We start from the raw sequence: 22,569 nt of genomic DNA on the forward strand, positions 1-22,569 counted from the left end.
TTTAATTATGGATGTGCATTTAATTTCAGACAATATTAACACTTAATAATGACTTTGGATTGATTTAATTTTAATATGTGTTTCAGCCTATTTTACTGAGTTTTGGCTGGAGAAATGCATTTAAAGACCTGTCTTCTTCTGTGGCTCATTGTATAACAATAGCAATTGAGGATTTTTCATCTAAAATTCTTCAACATGAGCAGAAAGAAGAGTTTTCAGCTGCAGGCTGTGCAATGAGTCTTGTAAACAACCAGCAAATGAGGGAGTCCTGCAGAGCAGTCCAACAGGAGGAGCAACCAAAACGAATTGCTAAGGCAGGTATCAAAAGACGTGAAGTTTGAAGGGAGACAGAATGCCAAGGCTGTTTGCCATCTACACTTTGAAGTACTTACAGTACAATTAATATTCTATATCTTATATAAATGGAATTAAGAAGAAAGTGAGAGGCATTACAATGTGTAACTGAACAGAGCTTTTTACAATGGCCCATAGTTTGTATTTGAAAGAATTACCTTTTAAACTTTAACTGGCATTTTTTTCAGCCAAAAAGTTCTAAAGCATTCTGATTAGTATCTGCTCTGGTTACCAAGTGGTTAGATGGGAAAATGTCAAAAGCTTTGAAATATGGCTATAGAGGGATTTCCTGTATTCATATCATTAGACATGCCATTCACTTAATTGGCATAACCAGTAAAAAAAACAATTTTGAGTGATTTGATTTGGCTGAAAGGTCATTTGTTAATTAAATTCCTTTTGTAAGGAAAGGTATGTTTGATAGACCTTTTCTAGCAAGATCTGTAACTATGCTAGCAGATTTGTCATGCTGTTAATAAACACTTGCTTGAAATAACACGCGAGCATTGGGGAGATAATTTTAGGGAGATTAATGTATGACTTTATGAAGAGATGACATGTTTGTTTCCAAATCCAGTGTTAAGAAATGTGTTTGTGTATTTTTCAAAATTAATTAGTTTAGAAAATTATCATTATTTACAAGGAATTAACCTTGTGCTTTGCATTAGTGTTTAGTGACATCAAAACCAAATGAATGCATTATTAGCATAAGATGGTTTTAATTTTTCCCCTAGTATAGAATATGCAGCTTTAAAGCAGGAAGGAATGAAAGAATATTTAATTTACTTTAAAAAAATGTTACTCCTCTGCTTAAGAGATTAAAATGTTTGTAAAGCTGATTCAATATCTTTATGTTTCATGCCAATTTCATTATTCAATAATTTGACCCTAGCGTGTACAAATTAAGCAGTACTGTCAGAACACAAATAACTTGGTGCCACATTTATTTCTCTCAGTTTTGTTCTGACATCATGGAAGAACTCGACACACTGCTTCCATTGGCTCTGGCCTGCAGAGATGATTCTCTTCAGGAAATTAGAGCAAACTTTGTAGAAGCCTGCAGCAAAGTGGCAACAGCTGTTCTGGCAAGACTAGAGGAGAAAAGCAAAGACGTTCCCTCGAAGGTTCCCCTGCAAGACTTGTATGCTGCCCTTTCCACGGCAATATATGTCTTCCAGCATTTTACAATGTATAGCAATTTAATGAGAGAAACAAGCAAAAAGTATGTCCTTTTTACTTTAAATGTTTAATTCAAATGTAAATAATGAGACTTCTCTCAAATAGTGAGACTTCATTCCATTTTGGTGATATAGTGCGCTGGTAGTTTTCCAAATTGCATCACATTTTTTAGCACATGCAGTATGTGTACTATTTTATGGAAATACCTGAATCAACCTGATAGTCCACAGCAGCCATTGCAAGACAAATTATTTATGTGTAGGATCTGCATTTGATTTGCAGATAGTTTTGGTTTTTTTAATTATTAAATTTGAGAAAATAGGATTGTCTAGGGAACTGAATGTACTCTGCTGTCATATAAAGTGCTAGAGCCTTGATTTCCTTTTCTTACCTTTGCAATGCCTAGTTTTTGTAAGATCTGATTCAGGATGTAGCAATCATAGAGGACAATATAAAAATACATGTCTGTTCTTTTTCTTAACATGTGTATTCAGACATGTGAAGAAATACATACAATACCATACATACAATACATTGTAGCTTTAGAATTTAGTTTATTATTACATGCAGAATAAAAATTAAAGCAGATATGAAGTAGGAGTGTAAAGTCAAAGGTAGTGTTTTGACCTGGGAGGAAATTCAACTGCACTGGCTTTTAGGAGATTTTGTCTTAAGGTACTAGGAGTCTATTGATCCACATGTTTCTAGCCATGTGCAATTTTAAAGTAGAAACAGTGTTTTTGGGGAGGGATCCTGAAGTAGCACAATTTCGAAGAAATGTATGATTTCTAAGTGGTTATATGCACTGTTGAGCTGCTTTCCTTCTGATGTTTTACTGTCTCTCACATGAAGTGTATCGCTGTGAGTGAGAAGTCTGACCTAAAATACTGCTCAATAATTCTACTTAGATGTATTATCAAAGAGTTTTAGTACATACCTACCAAAAACAATCTCTGTACTCTGTGCTTATGTGTTTTTTGTCACACATGGTGCTGATGTAATAATTGCTGATGTAAGAATGCTGCAATTAAAAACTCCAAATAAGTGAATGTCAAATGTACTTGTCTCAGAAAATAGGATGAAATCATTTATTTCTCAGTGATTGGTTAAATGACAATTTATAGACAAGCAGACATATTTTGAGAATTTTGAAAGAAAAGGTTACAAACCTGAATGCTAGGTTCAGGACCAGGAGGAAATGAATGATTGATACCTACCAATAAAAACTATTTGCAGTACTAGGAATTGTTGCCTCCTAGCGCACAGCCTTTCATTCATTGTCTTTTTAATGATTCTCTCTGAACAGACCCCTGTTCCTGGTGCCTATCCAGAAATGTCAGGAATTCATCAAAATTCTCCAGTTTCAAGTTAAAAACTACTGCATCAGAGTTTGTGCTACAAGCATTTTGCAGGATGCTGAGAGCCACTGCTGGGATGACTACAAAGCTTTTTACGAGGTGTGAGGTTAAGTTTACTATGGCTCCCTTTTACAAAATGTGTTTTGGTGTTTGCCAACTCACTGACTAATCAGAAGCATGAAATCAGCATTGTTTTTACATAAGGTTTATTGGAATGTATTATTTTGAAATATCTATTATTGCAGGCAAGTGTCTATTTAGAAATTATGTAGTCATAGTCATTTAAAGAAGAGATAGATTGTTACTATGGTGTGTTTGAGTCATTTATTTCATAAAATATTTCTTGTGTGTCAAGGCATTTATATAGAATTCAGCAAACAGGATACCATCACCCTAATCTTAAAGAACTTTGCACTTCTTTTAGAAAGTGTGATATATGAAGATCCTTTTCTGGGAAATTTTTTATCTGATTCTTTGATTTTTACTTTCAATTGGTTCCCTTTTTACTTTTTGTGAGTAAAGGGTGAAACAAAGAAAGGTGGTCAATATTGTTACCTAAAATATTCAGCAATGTATTTCTGAAATAAACAGTGCCATTTCACCTTCATCTTGAAGTCATGTGTCTGATCTATAGCTATAATCCTAATAATTCTATGAAAAAAAATTAAGGTAATTATTTCATTTATTGGATTTTTTCCTTCATCCTAGTTAAATACAAACATAGGTTGACATACACTGTTTGAAATTATTTTCACTTAATTTCAAGGTGAAGTATTATATGGGTTTTTAATCAATAATAACTGAGATCTCTTGGAGTCAAAGTCTTGTCCTTCCTTGTATAATTTTCTGTGTGAGACAATTAGTGTGTTCTGTTAAGCATTTTCTAGAATTCTTACATTAGAGAAAATTCCATCTGATACATGTAATCACAGAATCACAGCATTTCTAGGTTGGAAGAGACCTTTAAGATCATCGAGTCCAACCCATGTTCTAACACCTCAACTAGATCATGACACCAAGTGCCACATCCAGTCTTTTTTTAAACACATCCAGGGATGGTGACTCCACCACCTCCCTGGGCAGATGATTCCAGTATTTGACCACTCTTTCTGTGAAAAACTTCCTCCTTAATTCCAGCCTGTATCTCCCTTGGCGCAGCTTGAGACTGTGTCCTCTTGTTCTCTCTGTTGTTGCCTGGAGAAAGAGACCGACCCCCAGCTCACCACGGCCAGCCTTCAGGAAGTTGAAGAGAGTGATATGGTAACCTCTGAGTCTCCTTTTCTCCAGACAAAACAACCCCAGCTCCCTCAGCCGTTCTTCATACGGCTTGTGTTCCAAACCTCTCACCAGCCTCGTTGCTCTCCTCTGGACACACTCAAGCATCTCAACGTCCCTCCTAAACTGAGGGGCCCAGAACTGGACACAGCACTCAAGGCGTGGCCTCACCAGTGCCGAGTGCAGGGGAAGAATGACCTCCCTGCTCCTGCTGGCCACACTATTCCTGATACTGGCCAGGATGCCATTGGCCTTCTTGGCCACCAGGGCACACTGCTGGCTCATGTTCGGCTGACTGTCAACCAGCACCCCCAGGTCCCTTTCCACCTGAGCAGTGTCCAGCCACATCGTCCCCAGCCTATAATGTTGCAGGGGGTTATTGTGGCCAAAGTGCGGGACTCGGCACTTGGACTTATTGAACTTCATCCCATTAGATTCTGCCCATCCATCCAACCGTTCCAAGTCCCTTTGCAAAGCCCTCCGTCCCTCTAACAGAGCGACACACGCTCCCAGCTTAGTGTCATCTGCAAATTTACTAATGAAAGACTCTAAACCCTCATCCATGTTATCAATAAAAATATGAAACAGAACTGGCCCCAGCACAGACCCCTGAGGGACACCACTGGTGACTGGCTGCCAGCTGGATGCAGCACCACTCACCACCACTCTCTAGGCTCGGCTATGTAGCCACGGGCTTCCAGCTTATCTAGGAATATGCTGTGGGAGAGAGTAATCTACAGATACCATGTAAGAAGCTGCTCTGTCAGTGACGAAATCTGTGCTGGACAGGGCACATACAGACCACAGAGTAATTTATCAAAATATCCATCTCTCAAAGACAAGTAAATAAACATTTCAATTTTGTTTGAATTATAGATGATAAGGTAAGAAAGGCAGTGGGTTTTGGCAACTGCTGAATCATGAGCTGATCTTCATTGTCTATAGAGCCTATGGAGCTGTGTCCTGTTTACTGGTGATCCAGGAACTTCACCATGGAGAAACAGTTGTCTGACAAGAAAGAATATGGAGTAGCTAAACAGTTTTATCATTACTGAATAGAACTGATGTATGTAGGAAGGAATGAGGGAAATTGGTGTCTCAGCTCTGTATGTTCACTGGATTTGAGGTGAAAAGTATGTAATTTTACATCATCACTCCTCTTTTTACTGGGACATGGGAGATGGCCCAAGGGTGGACCATTATCTGCTACGAGTTCCTTCAGGAGCCATGCTGCAGAGCAGATGTTACTTCAGTTGATCTCTTGCAGGCATCCTAAAAGGAAGAGATTGGATTAAGATCTATTGCTTGTTATGGAGGCAATTCCCTCCTGAAACATCCAGTAGTGAGAGGTGGCTTCTTCTAACATATGAGCTCAGCAGGAAGAGTGCACCACTGGGCCAGCTTTCCAGATTATGTTTTTGAATGAAGCTCTTAGTGTAGCAGGCATCTGCTGTAGCTGTGGGAACTTAAGTTTTCTAACAATCAAAGAAAAAAGAATTGTCTGTTCAGTGATAATACCGAGTGGCTTATGTAATAAAACACAACTGCTTGTTTCCTCATATATAAGCTAAATAAAAGTTCACACCTTTTTTTACTGTGTGAAGCCTGCAAAAATAGCAGATGTTTATCAGTGGAATTGTCCAGGAATGGCAACAAATAGAAACACAGGTCAGAAAAGGGGAGTGAATCTCGTTTAAGTCTTCATAAATATTGTTGCTTATGCAGTGGAGGTAAAATTCTAAAAAAGAGGAAAAGAGCTATTACTTAAATAAACCAAAGCAGAGAAGGTGAACCAATTTGTGTTTATTATTCCAAAGGTAAAAAGTAGAACTTGTCAACAAGCTTGTTTATTTTGTTCTTTGTCATAATTTTACCACTTCTTAGTATAAAATGCATTTCAAATATTATGTCAGAGGAAAAGCAAATAGTGACAACCTCCAATAATCTGGTAATGCTCATGCTAATATATTTTAAAAGAAGCCAAATTATTTTTTATTTAGTTAAAGAATGCCTATCAAATTCTAAAAGTGTTTTAAAAATTGTGGGATTATTTTATATTTCTAAAAATGCTAAAATATCAACAAATTCTTAAAATATTTCTCAGTTCCTTTGGGATGTGGGAACTGAAGACTGAAGTCTCTGTTCTCAAAAAGCTTCATGATAATCCTATTTTCTGAATAGGTATTAGTTGAAATATTTAAATGTGAAACATATTTCCTGGGTACTTTCTAGAATTATTATGGAGTAACTGCTGTGATTTTGACTCCTGTATATTTATCTCTGTGTCTTAATGGGGTAGATCTGTTTAGACAATTAAATATGAATGCCAATGATGTTTCCTTGCCAGAAAATGTTTGGTTTCAATACATCTAAATTACAAGAGGAAAAAATATCTTAGTAAAGCAATCTGGATATCTCATATTGTCAGTTTAGTACTTCTCTTCTCTTCTCTTCTCTTCTCTTCTCTTCTCTTCTCTTCTCTTCTCTTCTCTTCTCTTCTCTTCTCTTCTCTTCTCTTCTCTTCTCACATATCTATTATGTATAACCAAGGTTTTATAGTTGTGGTTATGCATAGCATTTCTGCATCTGGGTAAATGCACATGCTTAAGTAATTTAAATATTTTCTTTGCAGACAAAGAAACTGCCGTGTTAAGTTTATCTAACTATTCTACTGCGTACAGAATACTGTCTGTTTTTAAACTAAACTTAAAAACTATGTTTTTAAACTCAACCTAAAATACTGTGGGTTTTGAGAATAGGTTGAGGATATAAAAGTTCAAATGCTGTGGTTTTATTTTGTGGCAGCACTGTAATTTTGTGGCTGAAATGCAATATAAGTTTCATTGCAAATAAATATTTTCATTTTTGGCCATCATATTCTTGGAAGTCTTTAGCTGTTTCCTTTCAGATGTAATTAATTAGACCTGTAAGAGTTAAATGGACATTTTGGAAGGTGTGGATTTGTTATGTAATGTGTGGTGGTTTTGATAGGGGGAAAGATGCTCATTCTCTGTCCAGATGTGGCATTACTTCTGCTGTGCTCTTCATCATGATCTATGGACAATTCTACCTCCAAAGACAGCCCAGGAGATTCTTACAGATGTACTAGAGCGATCTTTGGATATTCTGTCCTCCAGATATTGTCAGGTGTGTCCCAGTTACAAAAGAACACCACAAATCAGGTAATGGTTGTATATTTAATACACCATTTTGATGGATGAAAGAAGTAAATGTTAGTTTCCTGTTATTCACTGCTTTGATTCAAGTTATAATGTTAATGAACACAGCAGAGGGGATAGATCAAATTATGCATTTTTATGTTTGTTTTAATAAAATTTATTTTGTATATTTAAGTATATTTAGTAGTTATGTTGCAAACTGGGAGAATTGAAGACCACTTTCAACTCTGTGAAATTGTTCCATCAACTGCTTGATTGGTTTGATAGCCTCCCCATGAAAGTTCATAGAGGATTGGTGATGCAACCAAAAATGTGGATAAAATTGGAAATGTCAGGATTAGAAATCGAGCTGTTGATTCAATAAGAAAATTTAATGAATTCTAGTAGAATTTGTGTTTTTATAGGGCTTTTCAAGTGAAAGAACTACAAGGTCACATCAAAACATTTGTCAGAATGATGCCAGTGGTGTAGAAGGAGAGAGGAGAAAGAGGCTATTCCTTTTTCTGTCATTTTAGAAAATAAGAAATTGGAAGTTTTTCTTGTTGCAATTCTTATGTTTTGCCAGAGAGTACGGTCTTTTTGAGAAATGCTAAAGCAGGTGTCTTTAAGTGAACTTAACCCTAGCTTTGTCCTTTCTATCCAATGTCTTGTTTTACTGAATAAATAGGTGTATTTCTCCTAACAGAATCACGCAGAATTACAGAGTGGGTGAGGATGGAAAGGACCACAGGGGGTCATCTCATCTAACCTCCCTGCTCAAGCGGGTTATTCCAGAATACATAGCACAAGGCCAAGTCCAGGCAGTCCTTTTAGATGTGAGGACTGTGCGCCCCAGTGAGGGACAACCGCAGCCTCTCAGGGCACTCTGTTCTAGTGCTTGGTCACCCACAAAGTAAGGAAGTTCTTCCTCGTATTCAGCCGGAACTTCCTGTGCACAGATTCTTACCATTGCCTTTAGTCCTGTTGCACAGCACCACCTAGAAGAGTTAAAGGAATTCAATTTTAGAAGGTTAGACAGTTACCAAGTCCATGCTCTGTGTGACCTAAGAGTTATGTGCTGTCATCTCAAGTTTTATTATGAAAAGGAGTGTTGTCATGAAGGCTCAAGTAACTTGCACAAGATCACATTCTTGAAATGGGTAGGAAAAAAACAAAATTTTATTTTACGTACTTAGTTGTATGCTCTGTTCCTGCAATAACTTAGTGTAATCTGGCTGTCCTGTATCTTTTGGTACAGAGAGGTTTTCTGAAAACTTGCCTGGAATTTTTTGGGGGGAAAATGTTCCCTGAAATATGAAAAATGCAATATTACTTAAGTGTCATACTAGTCAATTCTATATGAATTTACTTCAAACTACTGAACAAGAAAGAAGTTTTTATGTTGTCATTTTGTAGAAAAGTTGTATATTTGTTAGGGTGATTCTTGAATTTTTCACTAAGCAAAACCGAACAATTCAGTCATGAATAAATTTTTTAAAATACTCCATATAATTAAATATATTTTTATCACAGAATCTATACATATTTTTTTAATATTGTTGTATTTTGTGAGCTTTTCTCCCAATGGTTCTTCAAATGGTCAAGAACTGATGTATAATATGGACAAATGTCTGTTTATGTGTGTTCGCCTAGATTTTTCAAAAATAACATGATCCTTAAAAATGCATATGATCACATCCATGGCTTTTAGGTTCTTAAGTAGTTTTTAAAGTCCAACCTCATACCTCCCATTTCTTACGTTATTCACATGTTTCCTCTGTACTGTGTGTCAGCATAGTCTTGTGAGATTGCATTATTACAGTTTGGGTTCTTGCTGTTGTTCAGGCTAATGACATGTGGCGCTCTGCCAACCAGTATCAACAGGCAATAGATTACTGACTCAGAAATTTTCCACATTGTACAGTGTTGCATGGAGTTAGTTTTGCAAACTGAAGATTAAGTTACTTTGTTCATATTTTTTGCCCTATCAGGATTTGAAAATAGTATTTACATTTTAATGATAAGAACGCAAAATTATTTATTTACTTGTAGTTTAGAAAGTAAATTGTTCATGCCTAGTGACACTGTCCTTTGAGAAAGGACATTTCCAAATTTTTAAGTCTTCTTTTTACTTGTTTCAGTAAAAATAATCCAGTAGAATTTTATTAATTAACAACTTCTCTGTGAAAGAGTTGATTTTTACAGAGTAGTGCATGGAGACTTTCTGCATCTCTGAAGATGAAATTTAAAGTCCATGCTATGATTTTGGTGTTTTATCCTGTCAGAGAAAATGTCTGTTTAAGTGGAATTTACCACTATCAAGATGACTTAAGTAATGTTATTCTTGGGCTTTTTTCCTACAGAATTGATATTGCAGCAATTTTGATGTCCACTGAAGATATGCTCTGGTCAATTTGTAGTTCTGTGCAGGAGTTTCTGAATCCACACAAAGACAGAAATCTCAAGATCTATAAAATACATAGCCACTGCAATAGTCTGATCTCTGTGCTGGCTATTTTAACTTCACCACTGAAGAATTTGTATGAGTGAGTATGAAAAAAATATTTGAGATAAAGTTGGTTCTTGATCTTACATGGATAGATCTACATAGGTGAATTTTTGTGTTGAAATCAAATGTAACACATAGTATTGACACATTTTAATAGTCTTTGACTATTTCTCAATTTGATCCCATACTTATATTTGTGATCTTGCCTAAAGCCCAGTTATATCGGCTGAGATTTTATTAGCTTTGGTTCAAACTCTGCTGCTGTACATTTTTTCCTGTTAATAACATAGACCATAGTGAATGTCTGAGTTTATTTCCTCTGTGACAAAACCAGTAGAATTTCATTAATTATTACTGCCACAAATTTGCAATTTGTTTTTCCAGTTAGGACATTTTTTTTAAATATGGCCTTTTTGATCTGAAAACATTTACTACTATGGTGCCAAATACTTTGGCAAGCAGGTTGTCAAATCCCTCATGTTGTCAGTCTTCTGGAAGTATTGGAATGTAAAGGTAATTTACTAAAATGATCACCTGGTTACACGACCACTGTGCTGCAACAAATGTAGTTAAAAATGTAAGAATATAGAGTGCCTATATTTATAAAATCATGGCTTCACAAGTCACAACTGTAAAAAATGGACATGTAACCTGCACTGAAATTGGGTCTGAGTCTTTTGTTGATAAAATTCATCTGGAAATTTGGTGTAAGAGACAATACAAAGTGATATCAGAAATTTAAAAACGAGGAACAACAAAACCCCAAATTAATGAAGCCACATCCTATTGAACTAGCTTTTACTTCATTATTCAAAATAAGAAAATTCTAGGTGGTACTGCGGTGGAGACCTCCTACATATAAGTTTCTTTAACTAAATATTTTTGTCATGTGTGGGCTCATTTTGATATTTGTGGGCTCTAAAGAACAAGCAGAAGTGGATTGTAACTGGCTGTTTGATCTTGTATAACACAGGTTTATGAATAGATAGCAATTCAGCAGGTGGCTGAGGAACAGATTAGGTAGTCCTGCTATGGCAGTAGAAATGGAGGCAGGAAAGGATTGCAGTGGCTGTAACTGCTTCTACTCTCAGTTTTGACATTTCATCTTTCTTTTATGAAAGCCCTTAAAATGACAGACCAAAGTAAATATGCGGTATAATTTGTTCCTTTAAGCAATTCTAGTCTCCTCCACTGATCAATGTTGTTTACATATTTATGTATACGTAGCATGACAAAAAATGTGTGCTTGCTGGAGAACTCACAGAGTTTCAGAACAAAGTGCCAATGAAAAGCTTGGGTTTTATTTTATGTAAAATGCTGCAGGTAAACAACTTGGTCATATAGCTTTCAGAGTTAGGGATGTGAATTTCATTACCTGAAGTTGCTTATCTGGAGATCAAAACCTTGACATATGCTGAATGTAGCAGCTCATTTCATTTACTACAAAGTACTGTGCAAATCACCACCAAAATATGGCAGCTTTGTTTAAAGAGAATAAAAAAAAATTCTTATTTTGTTACATAGTTACAAAAATAATATTAACACTGAAGACTATTTCCATATAGATGGTGTATGCTTTATAGTAAGTAAAATTCAATTTTTTGATGAACTTCTATTCAGACCTTGTGTTTTCGCAATCTGTGGGCCCCCATTATTGAAAAAAAAATTAATTGTATATTTAATTGCAATAATATTTATCAGTATTTGTAATTTAATAGTATTTGTCAATATTTGTTATTTAATTTTAGCCAGTATTTGTCAGGTAACCTAGCCCAGCGTCCAGAGTACAAAGAAGAAAGTGGTTTAGCCAATCAGCTTCTTAAATGACTATATTCAATTGGAAACACCTTGATATAGTGAATTTTAGGTACAGTACCTAGGTGTATTGTTTACTGGGGTATGCATAGTTCATTACTTTAAGAATCTATCAATAATAAATTCAAAAGTTACAGCTGATTTTAAAGGAATATTAATCTTTCATCAATTCTCTCTGCAATTATATTGTATAATCACAATTTCTGTCTTGCCTTGGCTCTGTATCTTTCACACCTTTGGTAAAGTTAAATGGAAGTGAAATCTTCTTTTCATTTAAATCTGTCATGCTATCTTTTTGGACTGGAGGTTTTCCCTTAAGTGACTAGAAGTCAATTAATCTTTAGACTTTTTAGGAAAATTCTATGTAATCAGAAAAGTGGCAATGATGAAATATTGTTTTCCAGGAGTTTTGTAATAATATGACTGTTCATTTCCACCTTACTAGAGAGGCTGTATTCTCTATTGCTCAAGGGAACTAAAATTATTTAAATTTCTTAATTATTTTGTGGAAATTGAACAAAACCGTAATGATGGTAAAAAATCAGTAATATCCTTAACCTCAGATAAGGTGATTCTGTTTTCTCATTCCTAATTTTGTGATCTAGACTTTCTTTTCTGTATGACAAGGTTGCTTAAATCTGGTCCAAAATTCACCTATGAGCCTTGGGTCATCAGGGTTTAATACTTTTTTTTCTATGCTTCATTTTTCTCCATCCTTCTGTGGCTTTCCTGAAGTATCTTTGGCATAATGGAAATGTTGTCTGGAAAGGAATGCTGGAGGTTGTCTAATCTAGCCTCTTCTCAAAGCAGAACAATCATCAAGAGCAGTCAAACATGACTGTGTTTGATTGATCAATTGACACATACAGACCTCCAGGAACTGAAGTTTTCCAGCTTTTTGTGACGCCTGCTCTGCAGCTGCAATGCCTTAGTGCAAAATATTGCCTCATATCTAGCGTGAGCCCTCAAAGCTGCTGGCTATAATTTGCTGTACCACATTAGCCCCACTGAGAAAAGTTGATCAGTGTTGTCTTCGTAATTACTGTTTGGGTGGTTGTAGGCTGCCATTACATGAATTTACACCTTAGCCACCTCTTCACCAGAGTAAAGAAGTCTAGGGCCCTCAAACATTTTTTACAGATGATTCAGTTTAGTCTTCTCCAGTTTCCTTACATTCTCCTTGAACTGTAGGCCCAGCAGCTGGACAAAATATTCTAGGTAAGGCTTAAACTGTTGGCAAGCAGATGAAGTAAATCACTATCTTTGTTTTAGGTGCTGTGTTCCTTCTAATACAGCCCAGTGTGTGGTTGGCATTTTTTCTAGTATTAATACGCTGTTGCCTTGTCTTCAACACCCTGCTGCCCATAAACCCCAGGTTTACGGTTGGAAAGGGTGGCACTCAGACAAGTCAATTCCCAGCCTAGGTCATTGTAATTCTGTAGCTGAAGTAAACAGTTGCTCTTTACCTCAGTCACAAATTTTGTGAATTTCTGTTGGCCCAGTCATCCATGAATAGGCACTCAGCTGTTTGTTGTGTTAACTACTGTGTCTGCTTCCTCCAGTTTAGTGTCACCTGAAAATCTGCTAAGCAGCTGTTCTCTGTCGGCTTTTGTCCACATTTTTGAGGACCTGTTGAACCATGAGTCTCTAGAACGTGCTCCTCAAATCTACTATGTTGCTATTTTCTTGCTGCTTACTCAAACCTCTGAAATATGAAGATTTTCATAATTCTGAATTTCCAATCATCATCTTACTTGCTGACAAGATTGCTGTCAGTTACTTCTAGTAGCTGGGGTTTCATATAGTGGATCACACAGTTTCAGTTCTGCCTGTGAATACACAGGAGAGTCCAATGCCATTCTTTTCTCATAAGTTTGAAGAGGTGTAAATTACCTGGGACTCAAAGTAGAGACTCTCTTCTGCCTCAGGTTCAGGATTGCTCAGTTTGCAGCAGATCTATTCTTGTGCCTGTTCTGATATGCTTTAGTCTTTTGTACTGAGTAGGGGATGATAGTCTGTAAAGGAAGACTAGAAAGAGTAAGGTGGATGCACCTTTTTGTGATTTCATAGTATGAATTGTTGTATCTTATTTTCTCAACAAGAAGTCAGGTAAATTATCTAAATGTTGAGTGAAGCATATAGAGAGTCTATTGGCAAAACTGCTCTCTATTGTTGTAAACTCGATGTTATTCAGTATTAAAGATTGAGAACATTTCTCTTTAATATGTGAATTATAACTCATGAAGTTGCTTTTTAGTAATGTTTATTTGTTATACAGAGAGAAATAATACAAAGATGCCATGTTGCTGGCATCTCATTTCTTCACACCTGCACTCAGGCTTACAGGATCAATTGTCACCTTGTCATACTCTACTGAAGACTAAAACCACTATAACTTGAAATCTTGCTTTGGTATTATGTCGCCCTGATTTTTCAAGATTTTCTAAGCCTTCTGATATTTACATTCTTGTAATGAGCTTTCTCACACACTTTCTGTAAATAACTTGTTATTTTGCATTCTTTTATGGAGGAGGAGACATTTGATGGATTGTTGGTTTGCGCAGTGTCATTGGAGAGGTTGCACGTTCACCCTCCAATCCACTGTCACCTTTGGAAATCTATAAATGTTGGAGTCGGAAATTAAACTTCCCTTTTTCTCACCTTGAGAACAGCAGTGCATGCGCGTCCTGTTGTTTCGTGTCCTATAGTGACAGTATTAAATCAGCTATCCAGTGCTTTGAGATAATAGACAGCCAGTTTAGCATCACTTGAAGCAAAAACAAATGTCCTACTAGCGATTATTTTACTTCTGTCAGAAGAGTAGTTGAGCTCAACAGTCTGGCACAGAGTTGGGCTTTCCTGGCAAGAATTACCTAGCCAGGAGTGGACATTAAGAAATGCTGTCATGAGAATTACTGTATTATCATCAGACACTTGATTTTTTAATAGTATTTGAAGCTATTCTAATATTTAAACAATCTCTAAAACCCTCAGATTATCTCTATCTCACTTTAAAAATTTCTGTAGAGATTTTGGTATAAGCAAATAAGTCAGAATCCAAAAATCTGCCCTGTGCTTGTCCTTAGGATACGGCTAAGGCTCCTTAGGATACAGCTAAGAAGTCATACTTAACAAGCTGCTTTAGTCCAGAATTTTGTCAAACAGTTCCTACACAAGCAATAGACAAGATGTGGTCCTCTTTTTTTAAATTGCATTGCTAACCAAAGTGTATTTATCACACTTTTGTACAGGATGTTTGCTCTATACTTTGCTATATTCAGAAAAAAATATTTCAGTGGATGAGAGACAATAAGATTTGTTTTTTACTTTCATAATATTGAAATTACTGTCCTTAAAATAATTCTTTTCAGGTTGGCATTCTTCTTTTGGCTATATTAGAATCTCAGATTTATTTTTAATCTTCAGGTTTTCATGAATTCACAAAGAGCACAAACTGACTGTGCTAAACCTTCTGCTCAGATTTTGCTTACTTAAGATCTATATTAAATTCTTTCTATTTATTTTTTACTAGTAAGAGTGATTTCCAAATAAAACAGCCTGTCTTTTGGAGAACTTCAGAAACTATACGGCTACCTTTCTTGTTGAAAAAGTATAATTCTCTTCTTTCATCTGAGTCTAATAGACGCATAGCTATACTTCTGAATTACTTCAGATGAAAGATAAAAAATTCACAGCCAAGTAAGATGAAAAGTAAGGAGCTTGTGAAGTGATAATTGTTTATATTTAATGGAGGATACATGTAACAGGCTGGAATTCCTCTCTGCTGGAATTGTAGACAGTGTAAATGAGAATAAAAAGGGAAGAGGCCAAAGGGCATCCATTACTATCACACATATTTGAATCCTATTGGCTGCTAGAAAATTGTACAAATACTCATAATGTATTACTAAACAATAATTAAAGGGGATTATTAAATTATAGAATCCTGTTCTTACACATATCTGTAATCCTATCATATAATTAATTAATAAAATATTTCATTTTTAGAATCCGTAGATTTTGCCTCACATCAGTTAAGTAAGTGAAATGTTGCAAAAGTGACATCTAGTCAACATCTAGTTCTTCTCTAGTCCTTTATATTTGAAAACAACCAATATTCCATTTCTCTCAAGCCAGTGATGGTCCAAAGCTTCTGGTTCAAATTTTTCTTCAGTATATTCCAAAGTCTATATATGCTTGCATGTCAGTCAGTATAATTTCAAAAGATACTTTACATATCTTTATTATAAAAGTGCTGAAAATACTACACATTTTTGTTATGCAGGAAGAAAAGAGCTATAGAAATGAATGACTGAAGAGAAATTTGCTTATTGAATGCATTTTCAAACATAGTTTGAAAATGTATTATATAGGAATAAAAATATGAAGGAAATTGAATAACAGTTATTAATATTGAGTTTCAAAGGGTGAAAGTGAATAAAATATAGAATTATATTTTTTACAGTACATAGATAGAATTGCAATAATGTGTTTGCATACATATAATAATAGTATTTATCATAAGGTACTTTATGTTTTCTTTTCATATACACATACTTAGTAGTAGTGATTCAAGAGGATTTTCAATCTCCCTAATAATTTGGAAATATTTGGTTTCTTCCAGGACATTTCTGGATAATTCTGATGAACATCTTCCTCAAGATTTTCCAGAAGTCTTTTATCACCCATTGCACTGGTTATTTTGCATACCATCATCCTGTTTTTTCTTTCTGAAGTGAGTATCGAAAGTTGATTGTTGTAAAAGGATCACCAGATAGTCAGTATTAGTCAAACATTGTTACATTTTGAAGAGCATATCTGAATAAATGTCTAATTAATATTCTGGTTTTTAAAAGTCATAGAAGCATTTTTAAATTAATTACAGATTTCTCTAATCTTTGAGAGTCTGAGGAAAAGTTGCACTGGAAGCACTGTATTTTCTTAATCTTTTAATTATGTTTGATATTTGAATTATCTGTAAGGTTTTCTGGCTTTAATTAAAGACTTTATAGTTCTTGATAATACAGAAGTCCAGCACAGTTGCTGTTTTGAAGGACTTACACTTAAAGGGGAGATAAAGAATGTATGCCTTTATGTTAAGGATTGCTGTTTAAAAATAAATATTTTGTACATAAATAACTCATTTAACAATATGCTGCTTGATTGTAGTTTAATTTTTTGGAGATTATTGAATGATTAGAAACAAAAGCTTAACTTTTCTGTGTCACTGCATATAAGGACAAGTGACATAGAAGACAGATGCTACCAGCTGTGCTATTGTTAGCTTTCTGATTTTGAAACTGAAGCACTCCCACACCAGTGTAGATCCTCTCCTAACACCTTTACTTCCCTCTCCTCCTTTTCAAGGTTATTTCCTGAAGGGTTTTCACTCTCCATTTTCATGAGAAGCTGCTTTTGTTAGATATTAGTATGTTTTCTGAGAAAGTATTTTTATCTTTTGGAGAAGTACATTATCAAGTGAGTGGTGACCTATGGATGACACATGTGCTTTGGATTTATTACCTCTTTCCTTGTACACACAGTATCTTTTACCTTGTATATGTAAATATCTTCCCTATAATTTTGCCCCATAATACACAAAACACACTGATTTCTCTCTATAGGCTCCACTCCTAACTATGTGTCATCAACCCTGTTCTCTCCTTCCCTAGTGCCTCTGATATCTGCTGAACCAGAGACAATATATGTTGTGACTGCGTCAAAATCATGTGGTTTGCTAGCTACATGCCAAGCAGAGTTGAATAACTGGTGCACTCAGAATGTGTTCTTCTTGAAATAGTAATTTAAGTTTTTATAAAATGTGAAAGATCATGTGTATTTATCAAGCTTCAAGGAACCTTGTCAGTGACTTTTTAAGTTATACATGGTTGGAGAGGAAGGAGAAGAAGAGATACAGTAGAGGGAATGACTGCATTAGAAAAGAATCTAGTCATCCATTTCCGGAAAATTTATGCTCCATTAAGTACTCATTGTAGAAAAGACAGTATGTTTTTTGATGCCCTCATGCAAGGCCAGGTCTCAAAATATAAATTAGACTCTGAAGCATGAGTTTTGGAAGATGATTTCACAACTGAGTACCCTATACGGTGTAACAGTGTGTTAAGGAAGTGCTGGTACCATTTCAGTCTGACATAATTATCTTTTCTGAGGTGGAATTAAGATAGATACAAATAAATAGCAGAAAACTATTCCAGAGCTATGTAGTATGCACTTATTTTCTGTGGAAGAAAGGTACTAAAATACACAACTACTTGGTCACCAAACAGGAAAATGCAAAGTACCAAAGAAAGTGCATCTCTGAGAAGATACAGTCAGTGTACCTTTGTGAGAAAAGTCCATATATAGAGAGAACCTTGCATACTGTCTGGGTGATAATGAGTGATATTGGTAAAATACTTGTTGTTCCTTTTTAAAAACACACCTTTCAGCTGCTCAGAAAAAAAAAAAAAAGTTAAGGACTCTCTATCTAATCAGTAATTCTGAGGTGTTCTAGTTTTTTCATTGGTTTTATACTCTATGTGAATGAAACATTTTTCCCCTTCAAATACAGCCTTTAGTACATTATAAAGAAACATCATGTTTAAGTATTGCAGAAAATTGTACTTCAGAGCATCCTCATTATTCATGGGTTGTTCTCTGATTTTACATCTCATATCTAATTAAAATACTTGTTCATTGTCTGTAACAAAATTGGAAGCACAGGCCATTGTATACCTCTCAACTGTGGCCACCTGATTTTTAACTGACAACTCTAAACTGTCATACATTTAGCTATTAAGTATTTAGTCTTCCTAAGTTTGCTATTTCAAAAAAAAGTTCTCCTAGTTCCTGAAAATAATTTGTTTACTATGTAACCTGATTCCCTACATTATTTTTCATTGCTGCAAATGGCTACAGTCTGTTTAATTTTATCAATTTGACTCCAACATCAGTGTCAAGGTTGTTACCATGAATTAGCATATGTACCTGCCTTATAACATCTTGAACTTAGCACATGAGGTTTTCTTTCTTTCTATCTTGAGTTAGAAACCAAAATAATATAGTTGGTTATCAAACTAAAGAATTACTGATAATTTATACTGCAGTTCATTTAGTGATAATAATTAACTTATTTATTTACTTACTAATTGTGATTCCTTCAGTGCTAATTGTGATTCATTCTTTGCCTCATTTGGGGTTTATAATCATAGCATTTGCAAATCAAAGTTGGAATTTTTTCCTTCTACTGTACAAAACAGGACATTTATGTGTGTGATATTTATATGTACTTCACCTTTTGTCACTTTTTATGAGGCTAGTCTTATTTTCACCAGTACTGAGCTGTGAGGATGAGAGAACATATGTCTCTCCATATGCACATTACAAACCTTCTCAGTGCATTTATTGGTGGTAGCTTCATGGCTGTAGGGAATGTCTGCTATATTTTATTTTTCCTCTAAGTGAGTCACACCATTGTGCATTTCAATTTGCAAGATGCTTAAAGAGCCAAGAACTGGTGTATATTACAACATGATAACTTCCCATCTGGTCAATGACAGACAGGTTGGTTTTTTTTTCAATTCAGATATTCTAAAAATATAATTTATTTCTATAGGAATTTAAAATACTATTCTTCATAAATGTAATTGACCCAAATTATCACTTATCTTTTAGTTTGAAGGCAATGAGTGACCTTATTAGATAGAATAACATGACATTAAAAGAAGAGAAAAAAATTAAACTGGCCTGAATATTTTAACCGAATTAGTGAAGAGTTGAGTTTGCTCTCAGCTATAGCATTAATTCTAGAGTGAATATAGTAACTGTTTTAATTTTAACTTTAATTACTAACTACTGATTAGATTATATATAGATTATATATGCATTAAATTATATATATAGGACTAATCTTGAACATACAGAAATTAGGATAATTATTTTAAGAATGCAAAATCCTAATGTCTGAATGCAGTATGTATTTTAAATATGGAGAATTTACTTTGACTGCAAGTTCTACCAAGATTTAAATGTATATGTGTATGTATTTTTAATAAATATTGCTTGAATCCAGTATGTACTAATATTCAAATATAATTGTAGAGTCGGTGCTACACTGTTGGCAAAATATATAAAGTACCAGATGGAAATCACAAAAGCTGTACATAAGGTTTCCTGGCAGAGACATTGCTTATGAAGTTAGAGGTATTTGCTTTAGTGTTAAAAGAGCAAAGGCTGAGGTTCCTTTTACTAAAATTACTATTACAGTGGAGTTTTGTCATAAGAGTGGGATGTAAGGGCCCTGCTGGAAGATGGTGCTATGTATTCCCTAGGTGCCTTCATGGCTGCCCGGCAAGATATGTGGCATACTGCTTTTTCTGGTAATGGAAACATAGACATGTGAGGGACTAAAGTAGAGGAGTGTATCAGCTGACATTTTATTTTCCAGGACATGTAATATACCTAAATGAGTATATTGTATAAATAGCAGCTTTGATTCAACAGTGAAATACTTGTGCAGTTACCTATTTTTTTTCATGTGTGTATTCAAGCATAGTTGGGAGGTGGCACACTTGGCCAAGTCAGAGGTTGTAAAAGCATGCAATTTAATGGAGTTCTACCCCTCTGGTGGAACTACTACATGAGCCCATTTTAGTTCCGTCCCAAAAATTATGTGTAAATGACATGTAAATTATTTGAGCAGAGGCATATAAATACTTCTCTACGCTGGCAAGAAAATGTCAGCTTGAAAACCTCCCTATGAAGAAGGTTTTAACTGATGCTGAAGGTGTTTTTTGCATACTGGCAGGTAATATTTATACCTGCCCAGTCAATGCATATGAAGTCCGTAAAATCATGCATGTAAAATTCATATGCATAAAAGTCTATGAGGTGTATAAAGTTTCAATGTTATCAACTATTGTATAAACTTGTAGCCAAAAAAGTAAATGCAGCAGGTAAAAATCAGTTGACATTTCATTTTAAAGAACCTTCAAATTAATAAAAACTTACACATTGAAGAAAAAAAATTATCCACAGTCCAATTTTGAAAACTTGTTTTCAAAAATGTTTCAAGAAGAAAATACTAAATACAGTAGGTGATAAACATTCGGCAGGACAGATTTGTTTGTTTTTCGTTTAACTGTAATGTGAGTTCAGTGGTTGGTGTTCAGTCACTGGCTGTGTTCAGAGTAAGCCCTGGAATAGTATTTGGAAATCTCAATTTTTGCAGAAGATGGAAATCACAAACAGAAAATAAACTGCCATCTTTTTAAAAGCTAATGAATTTGTACTGTGCTTTCTCACTTCTCCCTGCTGGTGAAGCGTAACTCAACCAGTCTAATATTTCTTGTGGATTTTTCAGGACACATAAGAATTGCCCAACCTAAAGTAGAATTTTGCAAACCCTTTGAGCATTTTCACTGCCTTTTACTTAAGAACTTTATGTACTTCATCAAGGAGAGACACTGCAGATCTCTTACTCAACAATTACTGCAATAATAAACTGAATAATTATACCGTTGCATTTATTCAACTGCAGGGAAAAAAACCCTCCTTTTTGCCTGGTAGAGCAAAATAAGTACTGTTCCATGAAAGAGATAAACACAGTTGCTTTGTATACGATTTAACTGTGGCAGACTAACAAAATTGTTGAAATTAGGTGCAATTCTTTCTCTGGGCTGCCTTAAAGTAAGGAAGCATGAAAGCATTTTCAGAGTAATCTGGGAGGAGCTGACACTTAGGGGATTTAGTGTTACATCTGCAATTCAAGGATATTAATTTTGGAGATAAATTAACTATATTAGTCTTTCTGTCTTTATATTTTGAAAGGACTCCATCACCCAGAGAAATGGCAGCCCAAGGTCTGCTGAAGCTGCTCTTATCCCAGCCATACTGTAATTTGAACTTGCTTTTGGAAACATTGCTACACCATGATTGTCTCTTAGTGAAAATTTTGCTGAGAAGCTCAAGTAAGTATTGACATTGTCAATCCATACAAGATTATCAGTTGGAAACACAAATTCATTTTTAACTTAAATTTTGGAGGAAGGCTGACAACCATTTTGAGGGTTAAATACCCATTTACTTACCTGTAGGAAACTTCTTGAATGGGTAAAAAGATAGAAAAATCATCACTTTTTAAGTGAGAATTTACATAATACACTCAACCAGTGTATTAATAATTTCAAAGCAAACTGCCATTTGATAAAATAGGCTGCTATCGTAAATGCAAAAGAGTCAAAATTAATTTGAACTTTACAGAGCTTTGATACCACAACTACTGTACACAGGGTTTTAAAAGTATGGATAAGCCATCTAAGAGAACTCTTTCAAAATTACATTTGAACAGTGGAAAGGTTCTTAGATGTTTTGTTGATATTATTATATGCTTATCACTGTAGGCATTCTAGAATTACATATATATGCTCCTTGCTTGTTAATTCATTAATGCTGTTTTGAAAGTAGAATAAATAAAAGAATATTTCTACAATTTTTTTATTTGCATTCTGATGGTATTGGATTTGAAGCAACAAACTTTATCACATCTTTCCATTAGTAGTTTGCAGATCAAATGATCGTATTGTTGAATAGAATGGTATAATCACATGCTTGACTTAATTTTGCAGGAATATGAGAGTCTTGGTTTCTTCATTTTTTTGGCCAACAAATTCTTCCTATTTATCAAAAAACTGTTTATACTTATTTTTCTGTCTATCTATCTATATATAACATGATTTAGTTCTGTCATTTTGAAATGGTCTCATATTTGTCAAGAGTACAACAGCTTCCATTGCTGTCACACATCTTATTGAGAGCTGCAGTGCATACAATTGCCTACTCAAACACATGTCATCTTTTACAAAGGCTGACAAATGTTTGATCAGGGTCATATTCTTAACCTAGTGTTATCCAGTACTGAGTT

At 34.9% G+C, this 22,569-nt stretch overlaps 1 protein-coding gene across 11 annotated transcripts in view; it reads left to right on the forward strand.

The window, feature by feature from the left end:
• KIAA0825 (KIAA0825 ortholog) overlaps positions 1–22,569 on the forward strand; it is a 243,184-nt gene that overhangs the window by 85,729 nt on the left and 134,886 nt on the right. For all 11 annotated transcript variants that reach the window (XM_038124587.1, XM_038124585.1, XM_038124589.1 and 8 more), the window contains 7 exons: positions 87–314; positions 1,311–1,576; positions 2,840–2,990; positions 7,158–7,348; positions 9,688–9,870; positions 16,273–16,383; positions 21,477–21,616. In XM_038124587.1, the coding sequence (XP_037980515.1) occupies positions 87–314; positions 1,311–1,576; positions 2,840–2,990; positions 7,158–7,348; positions 9,688–9,870; positions 16,273–16,383; positions 21,477–21,616 (1,270 nt within the window). The remainder of the gene's footprint in view (positions 1–86; positions 315–1,310; positions 1,577–2,839; positions 2,991–7,157; positions 7,349–9,687; positions 9,871–16,272; positions 16,384–21,476; positions 21,617–22,569) is intronic.

The sequence above is a fragment of the Motacilla alba genome, chromosome Z, assembly GCF_015832195.1.
Source record: "Motacilla alba alba isolate MOTALB_02 chromosome Z, Motacilla_alba_V1.0_pri, whole genome shotgun sequence".
NCBI lineage: Eukaryota > Metazoa > Chordata > Aves > Passeriformes > Motacillidae > Motacilla > Motacilla alba.